General features: G+C 52.3%; 1 protein-coding gene across 13 annotated transcripts in view; it reads left to right on the forward strand.

Annotated features, from left to right (window-relative positions):
• The window catches only part of TBC1D16 (TBC1 domain family member 16), a 102,431-nt gene that overhangs the window by 17,610 nt on the left and 67,185 nt on the right, over positions 1-17,636 (forward strand). For 12 of the 13 annotated variants that reach the window (XM_064270610.1, XM_064270613.1, XM_064270612.1 and 9 more), the window contains exons 2-3: positions 2,645-2,883; positions 4,903-5,500. In XM_064270610.1, the coding sequence (XP_064126680.1) occupies positions 2,703-2,883; positions 4,903-5,500 (779 nt within the window). In that variant the 5' untranslated portion in view covers positions 2,645-2,702. Of the gene's footprint in view, positions 1-2,641; positions 2,884-4,902; positions 5,501-17,636 lie in introns of all 13 variants that reach the window. The other variant, XM_064270611.1, reaches the window with a different exon arrangement.

Raw genomic sequence — 17,636 nt, forward strand, 5'->3', positions numbered from 1 at the left:
ACGACCTGACTTATTAGAAGGCATGGTTGTCTTTCTAGGACACTCACAGGGCAGGACTGTCCTGTCTACTCGGGGGCCTGGGTGGAGTAGGAGCCGGAACTCTGCCCGGGGAGGACAAAGGCTCATGGTCCACTCACTGTCCGAGTCAGCTTACTTGTTTGCAAAACTGTACTTCTAGGATGAATCAACAGAGGGGCCATGAGGTTTCAAATCTGATGATACCAGGGAAATGCTTTTCACACTTCTGTCTTACAATTCCCTTCAAAACTTCCAGCACATTCTTTTGATTATCTTCAGTGGTGGCAAAACATCGTCACTTAAAGATGGTTTTGATTTTGGGGAACAGCCAAGAGTTGTTTGCAGCCATGGCTGGTAATTAGGACGATCACACTAAGTAATACCATCTGAGGCTGCAGAGGAGGTGGGCTCCAGCCTGCTCGTGTCTTACCCAATGCAGAGGCCACGGGCCACACTGAAATGTGACTGGTCCCAAGGAGATGTGCTGGGAGTGCAAAACACCAGATTTTGAAGACGTAAAGAAGAATAGAAAGCATCGCTTTACTGACTTTTTCATATCGATTACATGCTGAAATGATAACATTTTGGATATACTAGGGTAAATAAAATATATTATTAAAATGAATTTCACTTGTTTCTTTTTACTTTTTCTTTCAATGTGGCTTCCACAAAGTTTAAAATGGCAGATGTGGCCCACTTTATATTTCTATTGCACGTCGCTGTTCTCAAGGAAGGGGATTTCTTTTTGCGTGCCTTTATTATCTGACCTCGCGACTTTTGAAAAAAAAAAACCTGTTGCCATCCGTGAACTCTGACTCACAGCAGCCCCATGTATGCAGAAGTGTGTTCCATAGTGTTTTCATGGCTGTGACCTTTTGGAAGCAGATTGCCAGGCCTTTCTTCCAAGGTACTTCTGGGTGGGTTTGAACCCTCAACCTCTCAGTTAGTAGCTACATGCTTAACCCTTTGCACGATCCAGGAACACCAGCATGACAAAAGAAAACCCCTCTTTGCAAACAGTCATATTTATAAGTACAGGGGTTAGGATTTCCACATAACTTTTGAGGGGACACAGTTCAATCCATAGCAGCTGGTCTTGACCCTTTACATTGATTTCATGACCCACTCTAGGGCCACAACCTGCAGTGTGAATGACTCTAGGATATTTCCCGAAAGTGGACTTTCTGGGTTGGGCATCCTCAGCGGTGCAGATACAGCCAGACCACTCCTCTACCACACAGTAGATGCAGCATGCGTGAGAGTTTCTCTTTCCCTACATCCTCTCTGACATGTGACTTTTTAGAATTAAAAAAAAAAAAAAAAAAATTCCCAATTTATTGGGTATTGAGTTGTCATTTCCCAGATTGCTACTGAGGCTGGGCGTCTTTCTAATGTTTCTTAGCTCTTCAGTTTTCTTCTGCAAATCACCCACTCATCTATTGGGACATTGCTCCTTTTTGCAGTGAATTTGTGGGAGTTCTTTATATATGCTGCATACTAATCCTTTTGCTTCTAAGTTACTTTTTAAGAGAATTGCATGTAAGATGCTGGTGAGGAATGAGCTTGGATCAAGTAGACACTTGAGACTATGTTGGCATCTCCTATCTGGAGGGAAGATGAGAGGGCAGAGGGGGTCAGAAGCTGGCAGAATGGACATGAAAAGAGAGAGTAGAGGGAAGGAGCGGGCTGTCTCATTAGAGGGAGAGCAATTAGGAGTATATAGCAAGGCGTATATAAATTTTTGTATGAGAGACTGACTTGATTTGTAAACTTTCACTTAAAGCACAATAAAAATTAAAAACAAACAAAAGAATTGCATGTAAACTTGGGTCCTTCAGATATTTGTGTCTCACCTAATATGGAGGCCATGGGCCACACCTGGCCACAATGTACTGAAATGTGACTGGTTCAAAGGAGACATACTTCCTAGCTAATAGGAGCCATCAGTGTATTGGGATGCCAAAGCTGGGCTTTGGGAAGCAGAGAGCATATAGGGTGGGTGGCAGATGGAGGCGGGGCTGGGAAGGACGGGAAGGAGAACCAGATTATTCCCCAGGAACCATGGCAATGGAGGTGAGAAGTTCAGGAAGGAAAGGCTTATTTGCATGGACGCAGTGTTGAAAACTGAGCACAGAGGAAACCTGAAGGTTTTTATGAGATTGCCATGGTGGCACAGGACTAGGCAGTGTTTTGTTCTCTTATGTATGAGGGCGACGTGAGTCAGAGCTAACTTCGTTTGCAACAAACAGCAGCAACGATGGTAACAGGATTCCTCTAATCCAGAGGTTCTCAGTGAGGGGCGATTTTGCACCCCAGGGGACATTTGGCAATATCTGGGAAGATTTTTGGGTGTCACAAGGAGGGTGGTGATGCAACTGGCAGCTAGCGGGCAGAGTCCAGGGATGCTGCTAAACAACCTACAGGGCCCAGGACAGCCTCTGCCCCCGCAGAGAACAGCTGAGGCCGAGGGCCCTGCTGGCCCTATATTTAGCCCTGCACTGGCAGGACCCCTCCCCTAGTTAACCAGCCTCCGTCACATGCCTGCTGATGCCCTGCAGACGGACCTGCCCTGGGCACATCACCCAAAGCCTGGGACCTGGGTGCATCTCCTCTGTCCTTCCAGCAGGTCTTGACGCGCCCCACCTGGGCTGACGTGTGCGGAGAATGGAAACATCTCCCTGGCAATGTCTCTGGGCCGCCTCCTCCGCCGGGCCTCCTCTAAAGCCTCGGACCTCCTGACCCTCACTCCCGGCGGCAGCTGCAGCGGGCCCCCCTCCGTCCTAGGTGGCGAGATCATCTACTCCAAGAACAATGTCTGCGTGCACCTGCCCGAGGGGCTGCAGGGGCCAGGCGAGCACCACCCAGGTGAGCGGGGCACCTCCTGAACCAGGGCCTGGAGGAGGGCGGCTTGGAGGGTCCTGTCTCACCGCCCCTCTGGCGCTCACTTGCTTGGCTGTAATGGGGGTCAGTGAGCTCTGACTCATGCGGGATGGCAGCAGCCGTGCCAGGGGAAGAAGGTGCCAGACACCAAAGGGCTGGCCGGGCAGGTTGCCCCACTGCCCCGGGACCTGGGAAGTGGGACCCCTCCCCTGCTGGACACTGTGTCACCCTTGCCCACCTGCTGGGTTCTGGAGTCACGACCCACCCCATCTTCCCACTCTCCCTCTTCGGCCTAGAGGGCTAGATCAGAACAGTGTGGAGCCTAGGGCCAGGACTGGAGTCTGGAGGGATGGGTGGAATTCCTGGTGAGATGGTCTGTCCTGTCCATCTCTGTCCTGTCACCCCACTGCTCTGAATGAGGGAAGACAGTTCCCAGCGGGTCTGCAGGAATGGGGACAGACGAGGGCCCTTTCCATGGACTCCTTGACACTGGGGTTCACTATTTCCTGGGCCGTTCCTGGGACATTCACACATGGTGACTGCTTAGTCCCTGGGGTGGGGAGAAGTTTTCTGTGATGACAGTGGCTTGTGTATCTGTCCACAGCCCCCACAAACAGCTCAGGTGGGGAGCTGTTTTCTGTGATGACAGTGGCTTGTGTGTCTGTCCGTAGCCCCCACAAATGGCTCAGGTGCAGAAGCCCCCCACGCAGGACCAGGAAGCTGACTTTGCATGTGTGGCAGGGAATTCTGGGTCCTGGGTACCTGCAATGTGCTCTGGAACGGGGGCAGGCTCTGGGTGGCTTGTCCCCTCAATCCTGTGGATTCCTCACCCCCAGGGGAGGTGCACTGCTTGGGAGGGCCAGAGGGCCCAGGTTCGTGACTGAGTATAAAACAAAAAATAAGAGTAGCAGACTTTGAGACGTTCGTGAGACATTCGTGAGGTGTTCATGTTGCCGGTGGAAGGTGGAGGGATGGAGAGAGAGAGTGCTGGGGAGCAGTGGTCCAGGGAGTCATGGTCCTAGAGGCAGTGGTCTTACGGTGGTCTTAGGGTGGCGATGGGGTGGGGGGCAATGATCCAGGCAGCAGTGCTCTGGGGCTTGATTCCTGATGTCAAAGCTCTGTGATTTGAGGGTGTGGAAACCCCATAGGCCTCACTCTCACATCACACTTATGCACAACTGGCTTATGTTCTGTGGGCTTTCCAGCCTCTTCGGAAGCAGGAGTGGCGGTAAGGAGATTCCGGGGTTACCCCCAGAGCCAGGACCCCAAGAGATGTGGCAGAGGATGCCCCACTCCTGTAGAGATGTGGTGGGATTGGTGAGACAGGCCCAGGAGTCAGGGTGTCCTGGAATGGCTCGGTTGTGCCCCTTTCCCCTGAACGGAGCGCCCAGGAGCCCAGAGAGCCCACCTGGGTTGACAGTGTCACTGACCCCTGACTAGCCACTGGCTTTGGATAGCTCACTCTCCCGTCTGTCAGTGACCCAGGGTGTGACATCGGTGTTCAACAAGCAACCTTAAAAAATGACCCCTTCTTCCAAAAACCGCAATTAAAAAACCAAAAAACACCCCAAGATGGCCAAGGCCGACTGGGAAGCCCAAACGCTGCCATTCTGGATGTCTTCTTTTTATGAAATTGAAAGCAAGTCTCCAGCCTTCATCCCTCCTAACAATGCTGACCCAGGGCTGGGGGCTGGACGGCAGGCAGGACTTGGCCCTTCGATAGTGGGCCAGACAGGATGGGGGAGCTCTGAACACAGGGTGGCCCCGCCCCACCCTGGGCCGGGTGCTGCACAGGGACCCAGGCCTGGATATGCTGGAACGGAGCCCTCAAGAGAGTGTGTTTAGAAAACGCCAATGGCTTTGGCGCACTTTGAAGCTGCGTGTTCTACCCTTATGATGCGTTTACAAAACAGGGCGGGGGCTCTACCAGAAACAAGCTGAGGGCCCTGGCATGTCCATGCCAGCACGCCACTCTCCCTAACTGCCATCCCTGGCCTCTCACAGGGTACCTGTGCCTGTACATGGAGAAGGATGAGCTGCTGGGGACCACCCTCATCCTTGCGTGGGTCCCCAACTCTCGGATCCAGAGGCAGGATGAGGAAGCACTGCGCTACATCACTCCCGAGAGCTCACCCGTGCGCAAGGCCCCCCGACCACGGGCCCGGCGCACCCAGAGCTTGGAGGGCCCCTGCCAGGCCTCGCCCAAGGAGCCTCGGCCAACCCTGACCCCCAAAGATGAGGATGTCCTGGTGGTGGCCCAGAGCACCCAGGACGCTGTGCCCAGCAGCCCTTTATCGGGGGATGGGGAGAATCTGGCCCCAGGCCTGGGCGTGGATGGTGCCCTCCTGGCCTCGCAGCCCACCCACAGCGACTCTGGCATCCTGTCCACAGTCGGCTCACAGGATGGGACCGAGGAGGGGCAGGGGCCACGGCCTGAGACTGGCGAGGAGGAGGGCTCCCTGGAGCTGTCGGCCGAGGGCGTGAGCGGGGACAGCTCCTTTGACTCCGACTCCGATGCATTCTCCTCACCCTTCTGCCTCTCACCCATCAGTGCTGCGCTTGCCGAGAGCAGCAGCTCCGTGTTTCTGGAAAGCGAAGGCAGGTGAGTTCCTTGACCTTTGGTCTTGGGCTCCTGAGTGGGCCCCATAGGCCTGGCCTTGGGGTGTTGGGCCATTGAGAAGGCCTGCTGCTCAGGTCGCCAGGCCCCAGGTCTCCCTAGGGTGGCCGAGGGGCTGCACCACTGTACCCGTGATGTCATGCCCTACCAAGGCAGGGGTCTCAACCCCACACCCTGACGGAGGGCCGAACAGTCACTGCCAGGTCCCACCAGCCCATGACCGAGGCTAAGCCCCTGGCCAGGCTTCCAGGGGTCTTGGGCTCTACTGTATTTTTACGCAAATAATGCTTGCCTTCTATGTTTGTTTGCCAACTGCTCCCTCCTGCCTCAAGGTATTTTTGTAAACTCTGCTATGCCAATTTTTTTTACATGTTGCTGTTTAAAAGAAAAAATTAGCATGGTATGCTCATGAAAATACCTTGGCAGGGGGGAGGGGACGATGGTTACACACATGCCAAAAAAAATTGACATATTTGCATAAAAATGTGGTAATACTCTTATCACAGGGGGGACTGGGAGTTGTGGTTACCCCACAGCCTCCAAGCAAATGCCCCAGAGGCCCGGGGAGCGGCCTGAGGGCTTACGAGGGTGGTTGAGGCCCAGTCTTGCTGCTGTGTCCACCCCAGGCCCCACGGCACACCCCTGGCAGCCACAGCAGGCACATGGCCCAGCCCACCAGGCCCTGGGAACCTTAGCCTGTCTGTGTTCTGCTGTTCACCTCTGCTGGGCCAGTGGAACATGGCCCAGAGGAAGTGCTGGCAGCGTTTGCCCTACTCGGGGTGGCCATACGCTGCCCGGGGGCGCAGAGCGCCTGAACACGCTGGCTTGCTTGCTGGGAGGGGGAGGGTTGACCTCTGCCCTGCTTGGCTCCCTGGGAGCTATGGCGTCATGGTGGCCACCACCCAGTATCACAGCGATTCTCCAGGCTCGGGTTCTCCAGAGATGGGCACCCCAATGCTGTTAACCACAGGGTTGCACCAGCTCACCAGCCAGAACAAGCACCCAATGGGGCCACATCTGACTTCCACCAGCCCTTCCCATGGCTCTCCTTAGTCAAACAGTGGTGATAACAATAAACAATAGTAACAGCTGACATTAGTCAGTCTGCAGTTAATCATTAAGCTATGGGCGAACATGTGCTCTGTGTTGACCCGTCTCAGTGACCATCCCTGTGTGGCAGGTGCTAATGTTGTCCCCATTGTATAGAAGGGGAAACTGAGGCTTGGAGAAGTTAAATAGCTGTCGGAGGTCGCTGAGCTAGTGGAGCTGGGATTGAGCTCCTCTGGGTCCAGTGCCAGAGATGAGCACATAATGTTACGCCCGACTGAGGACAATCAGAGAGCAAGCAGCCAGGTATGGGGACACCGAAACGTTCCGTGGCTCAGCAGGAAGGAATTCGAGATGGAGTCTTTCCTGATTTTATCCCTTTAAGATTTGGTCCATTAAAGCCCAAGGGTGAACTGGTAACATTTCCCTGAAGTATTTGAGAGCGCATTCAGTCAGCTGGAACCGAGGACCCCAGGGCCATGATGAGGCTGGCTGAACTGTGCCGCGGGGTTTGGACCCAGGCTGGGGATGAAACTCCAGCCCTTCAGGGTCTGGCCAGCTGGCTTTGTCAGAGCGCCCCCTGGTGGTGCCACATGGGCAGTGCAGCGGTACTGTGGGTACCTGCAGGCAGCCCAGCACCACCCTCAGGGTCCCCCTGACTGAGAGCCCAGGGGACAGAACCAGAATTAGAACCCAGGCTGTGGACTTCAAGTTCATCTCTCTGGACAGCAGCCCAGCCTCACCCAGGAGCTTGGATTGGGAATCGGCTGGGTGGCTGTGAGCCTGGGAAGGTGACTGATCTGCTTGGAGCCTCAGTTTCCTTGTTTGTAAAATGAGAACAGGATTATCCATTTTATGGGGTGATGAAAATTTACCCCTAGATCCCGTTTTTATTCCCCCCACCGTGGCTGCATGTGAGACTTGCCCCGGGACAGGGGACCATTCACGCAGTTCTGAGGCCCAGGATCTCCCGCTGCCCCTAAGCAGTGGTTCTCACCTGGGCCAGTTCTGTCCACAAGGGATGGGCGGCAGTGTCAGGAGACAGTTTTGATTGTTGCGACTGGGGGGTGGGAGCTGCTGGCATCTAGTGGATGGAGGCCGGGGTGCCACTTAACCCCCTGCAAGGCACAGGACAGCTCCCACCACAAAGAATGATCCGTTGTTAAGAGGTGCTGATTGCCTCAGACCGAGGGCCGTGCGGGGCTGGCTAGATGAGGCCAAGAGCAGCCTTGTGCTGGAGCAAGATGCAGAGAGATGGCCTCCCTCCTCCTCGGGGGCTGTCTTGGAAAAGCCTCTCTCTGAGGCAAGATGTGACACAGGCAGAGAGGGGCGCCAGGGCTGAGGTCCCCAAGCACCAGCATTCCAGCTGAGCCACATGCCTCACTGGGGTGGGGAGTGCTGGCCTGGAAGACTGGCAGGCACTGTAGCTACACCTGGAGACACGGTCTTCTGGACCCAGCCATGATGAGAGGCCTTGGGGAGCTTTCAAATAAATGAAGATATGGCTTCCGAGGGGCTGGGCGGGCCCTGGAATCTGCATTTTCCCAGGTGATGGATCTGTGAGCTGAGCCAGGTCTGGGTGCTCAGACGTGAGTCCATGCAGGGCACATTCACTTACTTCCTGTTCTTCACATAGCAGCATGTGCGATGCTGGTCTTCCCACCAGGCAGCAAACCCTGGAAGCAAAGGGCACCCCTGGGCTCCTTCTGGACCCCTAGCCCCTCCGCAGAGATGGACCAGAGGGCTGCCTGCATGGACACCATAGAGGGGGGCTTGAGCCTGGGCTGCTCGAGCCTGGGCTGCTCCTGCAAACCCCCGTGCAGCTTTTAAAATCCCAGTGACCAGGTCCCCCCAGACCAATTAGATTCAAGTCCCTGAGGGTGGGGCTCAGACATCTATGCCTTTGTTACCCCCCCAGGAGGTTCCAAGTACAGCCAGGGCGAGAACTGCCGCTGTGGACCAGACAACAGGGAGGGAGGTGTGGTTGTGTGACACAGGCAGAGAGGGGCGCCAGGGCTGAGGTCCCCAAGCACCAGCATTCCAGCTGAGCCACATGCCTCACTGGGGTGGGGAGTGCTGGCCTGGAAGACTGGCAGGCACTGTAGCTACTCCTGGAATAAAAAAATGTTGCCATTGAATTGACTCCGACTCATGGTGACCTCGTGTGTCAGAGTAGAGCTGTGCTCCATAGGGTTTTCCATGGCTGATTTTTCAGAAGTAGACTGCCAGGCCTTTCTTCCACGTCTCCTCTGGGTGGATTCAAACTTCCAGCCTTTCTGTTAGCAACTGAGCACGTTAACTCTTTGCACCATCCACGGTCTCCATTCCTGGAATGAGAGACTCCTAATGAGTCAGAGCCGACTAGAGGCGTAGATGGCAACTAACAGCAACAGCAGTTTAATTGAGAGTTGAATCCCCCTCCCCCACCCCCACCACAGGGGACAGTAGGAGGCTGGCTCACAGGACCTCTCTGGTGGCAGATCTGGAGAACTACACGTGGAGCCTGAGCATCAGGCTGGGGATGGCGAGGGATCCCAGAGTCACCCCAGCATGTGTCTCCTGGCAGGTGGTTCCCAGGAGGACTGAGTGATTTATAAAAATGGCGGCGGGCCCTGGGCTTTCCACGTTCACACTAGCCCCTTTTGAACTTCTCTGGTGGGTTACAGCAGGCGGAGTCCCGGCTCCTGTCCTGGATCTCCTTCTTGGTCCCCTGTGGCCCCGGCACAGTGAAGGACAGGGTCCTCCTTGACTCAGTGGGCACCCAGGTGTATTTGGGGGATGGAGGAAGCGGCCGATTAGGTGGCTGGCAGAGCTGTGGCCGCAGGCTCATCATCATGGACCCCCAGTGGCCGAGGGCTCAAGCTTTTAAAGAGCAGGGTTGGGTTTCCGTTGTTCTCTTGGCCTGCATCTCCCAGAATGCCAGACACCGAGGCCAAGGCGGTGATGAAGATGAGGATGACCACAGACAGTTGGTGGATAGCCTGTCATTAGTTTCTGTCCAGTTGGGTGAAGGTGTCATGTAACTGGCACTCCCATGTGACCAGAGACAAGTCATTGGTGACATATGTGAAGAACTGAAACACAGATCCTACTCTCTAAGTCATGTTTCCTCTGGAACTCACCCTAATAAATCGTCCAAATATGAGGTGGGGAAAAAAAAAATTGCATAAAGATGTTCATCATGGTATTCTTTGTAACGGGGGTAAAAGGGAAAAGAGCCTAACTATCCAACAGTAGAAAACCAGTTGTTGTTGAGTTGATCCCAACACATGAGAACCTCACATGCCGCAGGGTAGAATTGCATTCCATGTGGTTTTCAAGGCTGTGACCTTTCAGAAGCGGATTGCCAGGCCTTTCTTGAGTCTCCTCTGGGGGGGTTTGAATCAACAACTTTTATGGATAGTAGTTGAGTGCTTAACCATTTGCACCACCCAGGGACTCCTGACAATAGAGAAGTAGGTACCTTAATAAAGGTTCATCTACTAGATCAAGGTTTGTTTTTTAATTATTATTTATTTATTTTTATTGAACTTTAGATGAAGGTTTAAAGAACAGACTAGTTTCTCATCAAACAGTACACACATTGTTGTATGTCATTGGTTAACAACCCCGTGACATGTCAACATTCTCCCTTTTCAACCCTGGGTTCCCTATTACCAGCTTTCCTGTCCCCTCCTGCCTTTTAGTCCCCGCCCCTGGGCTGGTGCCTCCTTTTAGTCTTGTTTTGTTCCATGGGCCTGTTCAATCTAGATCAAGGGGTTTTAACTGGGCTCATGAACTCCTTAAGACATGCCACTTTGTGTGTGCTCATGGGCCTGCATTGTCTGAAGAGGGGGCGCCATTTGACTCCCTAAAGGGTCTGTGACCCTGAAAAGATTCCGAACCTCTGTACTACCAGGTGGGAGAGGGTGCAGTATTTATAAAGACTGTGCTGCTACAACCTGGAAATATTTACAGTAGATCAAGAGAAAAAAGCTAGCGAATTATGTGCACAATATGGTTGTTGTTGGGTGTCGTCAAATCGATTCCGGCTCATAGCAGCTGCATGTGACAGAGTAGAACTGCCCCATAGGGCTTCCTAGGGCTAGGCTGTGATCCTTACGGGAGCAGATCGTCAGGTCTTTTCTCCCACGGAGCCATTGGTGGGTTCAAACTGCTGTCCTTTCAGTTAGTAGCCGAGCGCTTAACTGTTGCGCCACCAGGGCTTCTCACAATATGATTAAACTATATTAAAAGGCCTAAAAGATGCATGAATGGGGCAGTCTAGAACGGCATCTCCCACTGGAATTTTGCACCATGATGGTTGTTGTTGTTAGGAGCCTTCAAGTTGGTTCTGACTCACAGCAACCCTACGTACCACAGAATGAAACACTGCCCAGTCCTGCGCCATGCTCACAATCGTTATTATGCTCGAGTCCATTGTTGCAGCCACTGTGTCAATCCATCTCGTTGAAGGTCTTCCTCTTTTCCACTGACCCTGTATTTTACCAAGCATGATATCCTTCTCCAGGGACTGATCCCTCTGACAACATGTCCAAGGTATGTAAACTGCCATCTTGCCATCCTTGCTTCTAAGGAGCGTTCTGGTTGTACTTCTTCCAAGACAGATTTGTTCATTCTTTTGGCAGTCCATGGTATATTCAATATTCTTTGCCAAAAGCATCAATTCTTCTTCAGTCTTCCTTATTTGTTGTCCAGCTCTCACATGCATATGATGCGATTGAAAACACCATAGCTTGGATCAGGCGCACCTTAGTCTTCAAGGTGACATCTTTGCTTTTCAACACTTTAAAGAGGTCCTTTGCAGCAGATTTGCCCAGTGCAATGAGTCTTTTAATTTCTTCGCTGCTGCTTCCTTGGGTGTTGATTGTGGATCCAAGTAAGATGAAATCTTTGACAGCTTCAATCTTTTCTCCATTTATCATGACATGGCTTATTGGTCCAGTTGTGAGGATTTTCATTTTCTTTATGTTGAGGTGCAGTCCATACTGAAGGCTGTGGTCTTTGATCTTCATCAGTAAGTGCTCCAAGTCCTCTTCACTTTCAGCAAGCAAGGTTGTGTCATCTGCATAACCCAGGTTGTTAATGAGTCTTCCTCCAATCCTGATGCCCCGTTCTTCTTCATACAGTCCAGCTTCTCAGATTATTTGCTCAGCATACAGATCGAATAGGTTTGGTGAATGGATACAACCCTGACGCACACCTTCCCTGCCTTTAAGCACGCAGTATCCTCTTGTTCTGTTCCATCAGCTGCCTCTTGATCTATGTACAGGTTCCTCTTGAGCACAATTAAGTGTTCTGGAATTCCCATTCTTCCCAATGTTACCCATAATTTGTTATGATCCACACAGTCGAATGCCTTTGCATAGTCAGTAAAGCACAGGTAAACATCCTTCTGGTATTCTCTGCTTTCAGCCAGGATCCATCTGACATCAGCAGTGATATCCCTGGTTCCACGTCCTCTTCTGAAACCGGCCTGAATTTGTGGCAGTTCCCTGTTGACATACTGCTGCAGCCGCTTTTGAATAATCTTCAGCAAAATTTTGCTTGCGTGTGATATTAATGATATTGTTCTATAATTTCCACATTCGGCTGGATCACCTTTCTTGGGAATAGGCATAAATATAGATCTCTTCTAGTTGGTTCGCCAGGTAGCTAGCTGTCTTCCAAATTTCTTGGCATAGACGAGTGAGCACCTCCAGCGCTGCATCTGTTTGTTGAGACATCTCAATTGATGCTCTGTCAATTCCTGTTTTTCGCCAATGCCTTCAGTGCAGCTTGGACTTCTTCCTTCAGTACCATCGGTTCCTGATCATAGGCCACCTCTTGAAATGGTAAATGTTAACTAATTCTTTTTGGTATAATGACTCTGTGTATTCCTTCCATCTTCTTTTGATGCTTCCTGCGTCGTTTAATATTTTCCCCATAGAATCCTTCCCTCCATGATGGAGATACTCCATATCTGTCATCTGATACGGTAGCCATGTTGACAGCCACGTGTGTCTGCGAGCACTTGAAATGCTGCCAGTGACTGAGGCACTGAATTTTTAATTTTATGTAGTATTAATTAAATCTAAATTCAAATAGCATACACGGCCAGTGGCCACTTTATTGGACAGCGCAGGTCTAGGGTAAGATAGGCCAAATGTTAGAGTCATGTGGTTATGAGTAATTTTTTTTCTTTTCTCCATTTTCAAAAATATTATGCTGGGATTATACTAACTTTATAATGAAAAAATGGTTTTTTGAGTATATCCCCCACGCGCTGCTGTCGAGCTGACCCCGACTCACGGAAACCCCACACCTGTCGCAGTAGGACTGTGCTCCGTAGGGCTTTCAGGGGCTGACTTGATGGAAGTAGATCACCAAGCCTTTCCTCTGAGGTGCCTCTGGGTAGAATCGAGCCTCCAACTTTTTGGTGAGCAGCCAAGGGTGTAATAAAAAATTTTAAAAAAGACAAACCCGTTGCCGTGGGATCGATTCCAACTCATGACGACTCCATGTGATTCAGAGTAGAACTGCTCCATAGGGTTTTCTTGGCTGTGAGCTTTACAGGAGCAGAGTGCCAGGCCTTTCTTCTGGGGAACCTCCGGGTAGGTTTGAACTGCAAACCTGTAATAGTGCAGAATGTGACCCTGGGGGACCCTTCCTTGTTCTGACATTAAATCTCTATTTGGTTAGCACAAAGTTGTTGTCGTTAGGTGGCATCAAGTAGATTCTGACTCATAGTGACCCCAGTGTGACAGAGTGGAACTGTCCCATAGGGTTTTCTGGGCTGTCGTCTTTATGGGAGCAGATCGCCAGGTCTCTCTCCTGCAGAGCTGCTGGGTGAGTCTGAACCACCCACCTTTTGGTTAGCAGCCGTGTGCTTAACCATTGAGCCACCAGGACTCACTGGTTGGCATAAAAGCCAGTTTGGAATAACCCAGTGGAGAAGGGGAAAGCAGATGGAGGTATAGTGAAGCCAGAATGGCTGAGTGGGAAATTTGAAGTTGATTGATGGCCCATTGGGTTCATTTCACTTCGGTGTATGTTTGAAAAATTCCATCATAAAATGTTTTCAAAATGGATGAATACAGCATATGCAGTATTTTTTTTTATGTAGGCAGTTAGACCCCTGCGTGGCTCAGAACTGGCTCTGCCTGGTCTGCTGTGAAGCACGCTTGGTAATAAAAAAGCCCCGAGGGCTAGCCAGTGGGCTACCCAGTACAGTGAGGTTCTTACAAAGGAACAATGCTAATGACTCTGCCGCCATCAGTCCCCAGCTGTGTCCTCGGATGCTTCTTTTTTAAGGTCTGTCTCTCATAAGACCCACCAGTCATTCTTGGCATGTGTTCTCCAGGTGGCTGACCCAGTGGAAGGTGGCGCAGGAGGTTGTGGAATGGACCAGGTAGTCCCACTCTGCAGGCATGTTCTGTTCTGTCTATAGTGCCAAGTTGGCTCCTCCCCTCCCCCCCCCCCCCGCAGGCTCTTGACCTCACGCTGGCATCATTGGTTCCCTGCTCTAGGCAGGTGAGCCAGGTGCAGCCACAGGTGGGCGTGGGCTGGCGAGCAGGGCGACCTGCCCACTGGTCCTGCGTGCACTGCCCAGCCTGTCTGTCCAGCCCTCCCTCCCGCTCCTTCCCATGTAGCTGTGCATTTGGGCCAAACTTGAGCTCCGTGGCAGGCAGGCTCACCTGGCCCCCTCTACCTGCAGGTGGAGAAGCTGATTCTCTCTGTGGCACCTGCTGGGGACTGATTTTCCCTCTGCTGAGTTCCTCCTTTTGTGCAGGTCCCTCATGTGGCATCTAAAATACTCTGCCTAGAGCTGTTGCTTTCCCGAGGGTCTTACCAGTCTGCCTGTAGTAGCACGGTCCAACGGAACCATCCACGGAGAAGGATGTTGTCCGATACGGTGGCCATACTGAGCCATTGAAATGTGGCAATGTGATGGAGAAGCTGGATTTTAATGTTATTTATTTCATTGAATTTAAATGTCAATAGCCCCCATGTGGCAAGGGACTTCCATATTGGGTAGTACAGGTCTAGATGAGGCATTCTTTGAAAGAATAGAAGGTGGGTCTTAGAAATGGCAGTACCCACCCAACACAGAGAACCAAAACCAAACCAAACCCATTGCTGTTGAGTCAATTCCGACTCATGGTGACTCCATGTGTTGCAGAGTAGAACTGAGCTCTGTAGGATTTTCTTGGATGTAATTTTTATAGAAGCAGATTGCCAGGCCTTTCTTCCATGGTGCCACTAAGTGAGTTAGAATCACCTACCTTTCAGTTAGCAGCCGAGCACTTTACTACTTCGCCATCAGGGCTTCTTTCGTCATTAAACCAAAAACAAACAAACACATTGCCGTTGAGTTGATTCCAACTCATAGTGACTCTACAGGACAGAGTAGAACTGTCCCATAGAGTTTCCAAGGAGAGCCTGGTGGATTCAAACTGCCGACCTTTTGGTTAGCAGCTGTAGCTCTTAACCACTAAGCCACCAGAGTTTCCGGGGCTTCACTAGGGAAATGCAAATCAAAACCACAATGAGATACCACTTCACGCCCACTACTAGGATGACTGATATCAGAAAAATGGAAGATCCTAAGTGTTGGTAAGGATGTAGAGAAATTGGAGCCCTCGTGGAAAACAGTTACGTAGTTCCTTAAAAAGTTAAACATAGAATTACCATATGACCCAGCAATTCCACTCCCAGGTATATGCCCCAAGGACTTGAAAGCAGTGGCTTAAACAGATACGTGTGCGCCCATGTGCACTACAGCCCTGTCCACAATCGCCAAAAGGTGGGAACAACCCAAGTGTCCTTTAACAGGGATGGATAAGCAAAATGTGGTCTGTCCATACAGTGGAACATCACACAGCCGTACAGAGAAACAAAGTCCTGAGACACACCATGGCAGGGATGAGCCGTCCTGATACACTGCACGGCAGGGATGAACCTGAAAACATGCTGAGGGAAAGAAGCCGGACATGAAGGACAAATACTGCATGATTCCACTGACGTGAAATATCTAGGCTAGGCAGGTACCTGGGGACAAGCTCATTAGTGGTTCCGACGAGCGGCAGGCGGAGAAGAGGGTGTCATAGCTTGGGGGGCCCTGAGTGTCCGTCCAGGTGGTGGAAACATTTGGATGGTTGTACAACACGGTCAACATAGTCAGTGTTGCTGAATTTTACACGTAAAAATGGTTGAAATGGCAAGTGTTTTGTTATATATATTTTACTACAATTAAAAATAAATAAAGAGAAGACAAAGAGCAGCAAACAAGTGTCCTCCACCCAGGCGCTGGCTCCCCAGGAAGGCAGCAGGAGGGCTTAGGCTACAGGAGCCACAGGCGAAGCTGGGGCAGCCAGTGAGGGCACAGTGACGAGGAGCCCTGAATTACTGTCCACCCGATGTGATGGGCTGACAACGCTGACCCAGCCCCCAGCAGCCAGGCGAGGTGGGAGTAAATGGAAACTTAAGTGCTTGTTGTCTTTAGGAGGAAAAGGCGCTAAGACACCATGGTGTCACAGTTAACAGAGAAATTATTGATGGCATTGGTGCTGGTCTTGGGCCTCATGGCCCTGCTTCTCCCCACAGCACAAGGAGGACAGACACGGGGCGCTCTGTTACTCCTGGGCTCTGAGAAGGAACTGGTGGGCCAGAACGGAGTGCCTACAGGGGCCCGGGGGGTCTCCGTCCCAAGCCTCCCAGCCCGTAGCCCCTCCGTCATTGCTGTCCTTGCTGGGGTTTTGCTGTCTACCCAACTCAGGGCAAGCAGGAGAGCCTGAGGAGTGAGTGGGAAGTCTCCAGAAATGAGCGAAGGAATTAGACCTGCCGGGTGAGGGGGGAGGACTTGACCCCCTGCTCCCGTCTGCTCAGGGTCAGAGGGTTGTCCAGAAGATGAGCACCCAGTGGTGGAGACAGCTCCCTGGTGCTGCAGATAGTTTGCACTCGACTAGTAACATAAAGGAGGGCGGTTCAAAACCACCCAGCCGTGCTATGGAAGAAAGGCCTGGTGATTTGCTTCTGTCAAGGTTACAGGGCGGGTCCCCGCCACAACCAGGTGAGGGGTGGCCCGCATGGCCAGCCTTGTGGGTTGGGGCTGCTGAGACAGGCCGGATCCCAGAGAGATGCAGGCCTGGAGTTGCCTGGAATCAGCAAAGACCTGGGAGGAGACACATCTGCCACCCTCCCAAATTTCAGGAGGCATCTCTGTTCATAGCCATGGGCCAGGTGTCCCTGGATGCCCTGGGTACACCGCCCACTCCGGGTGCTTCTCCAACACCCCTGTTGCCCCCTCCTAGCCCCCCTCAGCAGCCTGGCACCGGGAAGCTGGCGGCTTCCAAAGATCTGTTGTTTGGGTTTGTTTGTGCTTTTGTAACTGGGAGCTGAGATTTATTTCTTTAAAACATCCTATCACCCAACACCCTGCAATCTGTTCGTGGCTCTTGAAGACGAGGCTTGGCTGATGTTTCTGCAGCACTCGGCATACTCTGCACAGGCATCTCCTGTGCCCCCTGCCCCGCTGCCGGCACCGCCAGCCAAGGCAGCAGATAGCAGGGGTCCCTACCAGTGCGGGAGGGTGGCCGACACGGGCTCCCAGCCCTGTGGCCTTGCCTGCAGCCCCCGGGCAGGCTGGACACAGCCATGAATGCAGTCTCATGCCAGATTCCCACTGCTAGGCAGTGCCCAGGGCAGGGACAGGCCCCCCTTGCCAGCTGCCCCCGGTCTGGGAGCTCATTAGCAGGCAGTGACTGCCACAGGGTCCTCCAGGGGCTTGGAAGGGCTGCCAGAGCATCCAGGCTGGGTCTCAACAGCGCCAGCCCTTTGATGTCCGGCTCCGGATGGCTGCTTGGCACACACATGCTGTCTGGGGAGGAGGAGCCTGGCCCAGTTGGCAGGGTAAGGCTGCGAGGGTCTGCCAGGGCTGAGAGCCTGTGGAGCTTTGTGGTCAGATGCCAGATGTGAGCCTAAGCCCCAGCCATGATCCCGAGGGCGTGAGCCTGGCAGATGTTTGAGCTCTCTGTGCCTCAGTGTTCTCATCTGCTGGAGGGGGCCGTTGGAGGATGAATGAGGAGAAGGGTGT

Source organism: Loxodonta africana, chromosome 18 (genome assembly GCF_030014295.1).
Source record: "Loxodonta africana isolate mLoxAfr1 chromosome 18, mLoxAfr1.hap2, whole genome shotgun sequence".
In the NCBI taxonomy this organism is placed as follows: domain Eukaryota; kingdom Metazoa; phylum Chordata; class Mammalia; order Proboscidea; family Elephantidae; genus Loxodonta; species Loxodonta africana.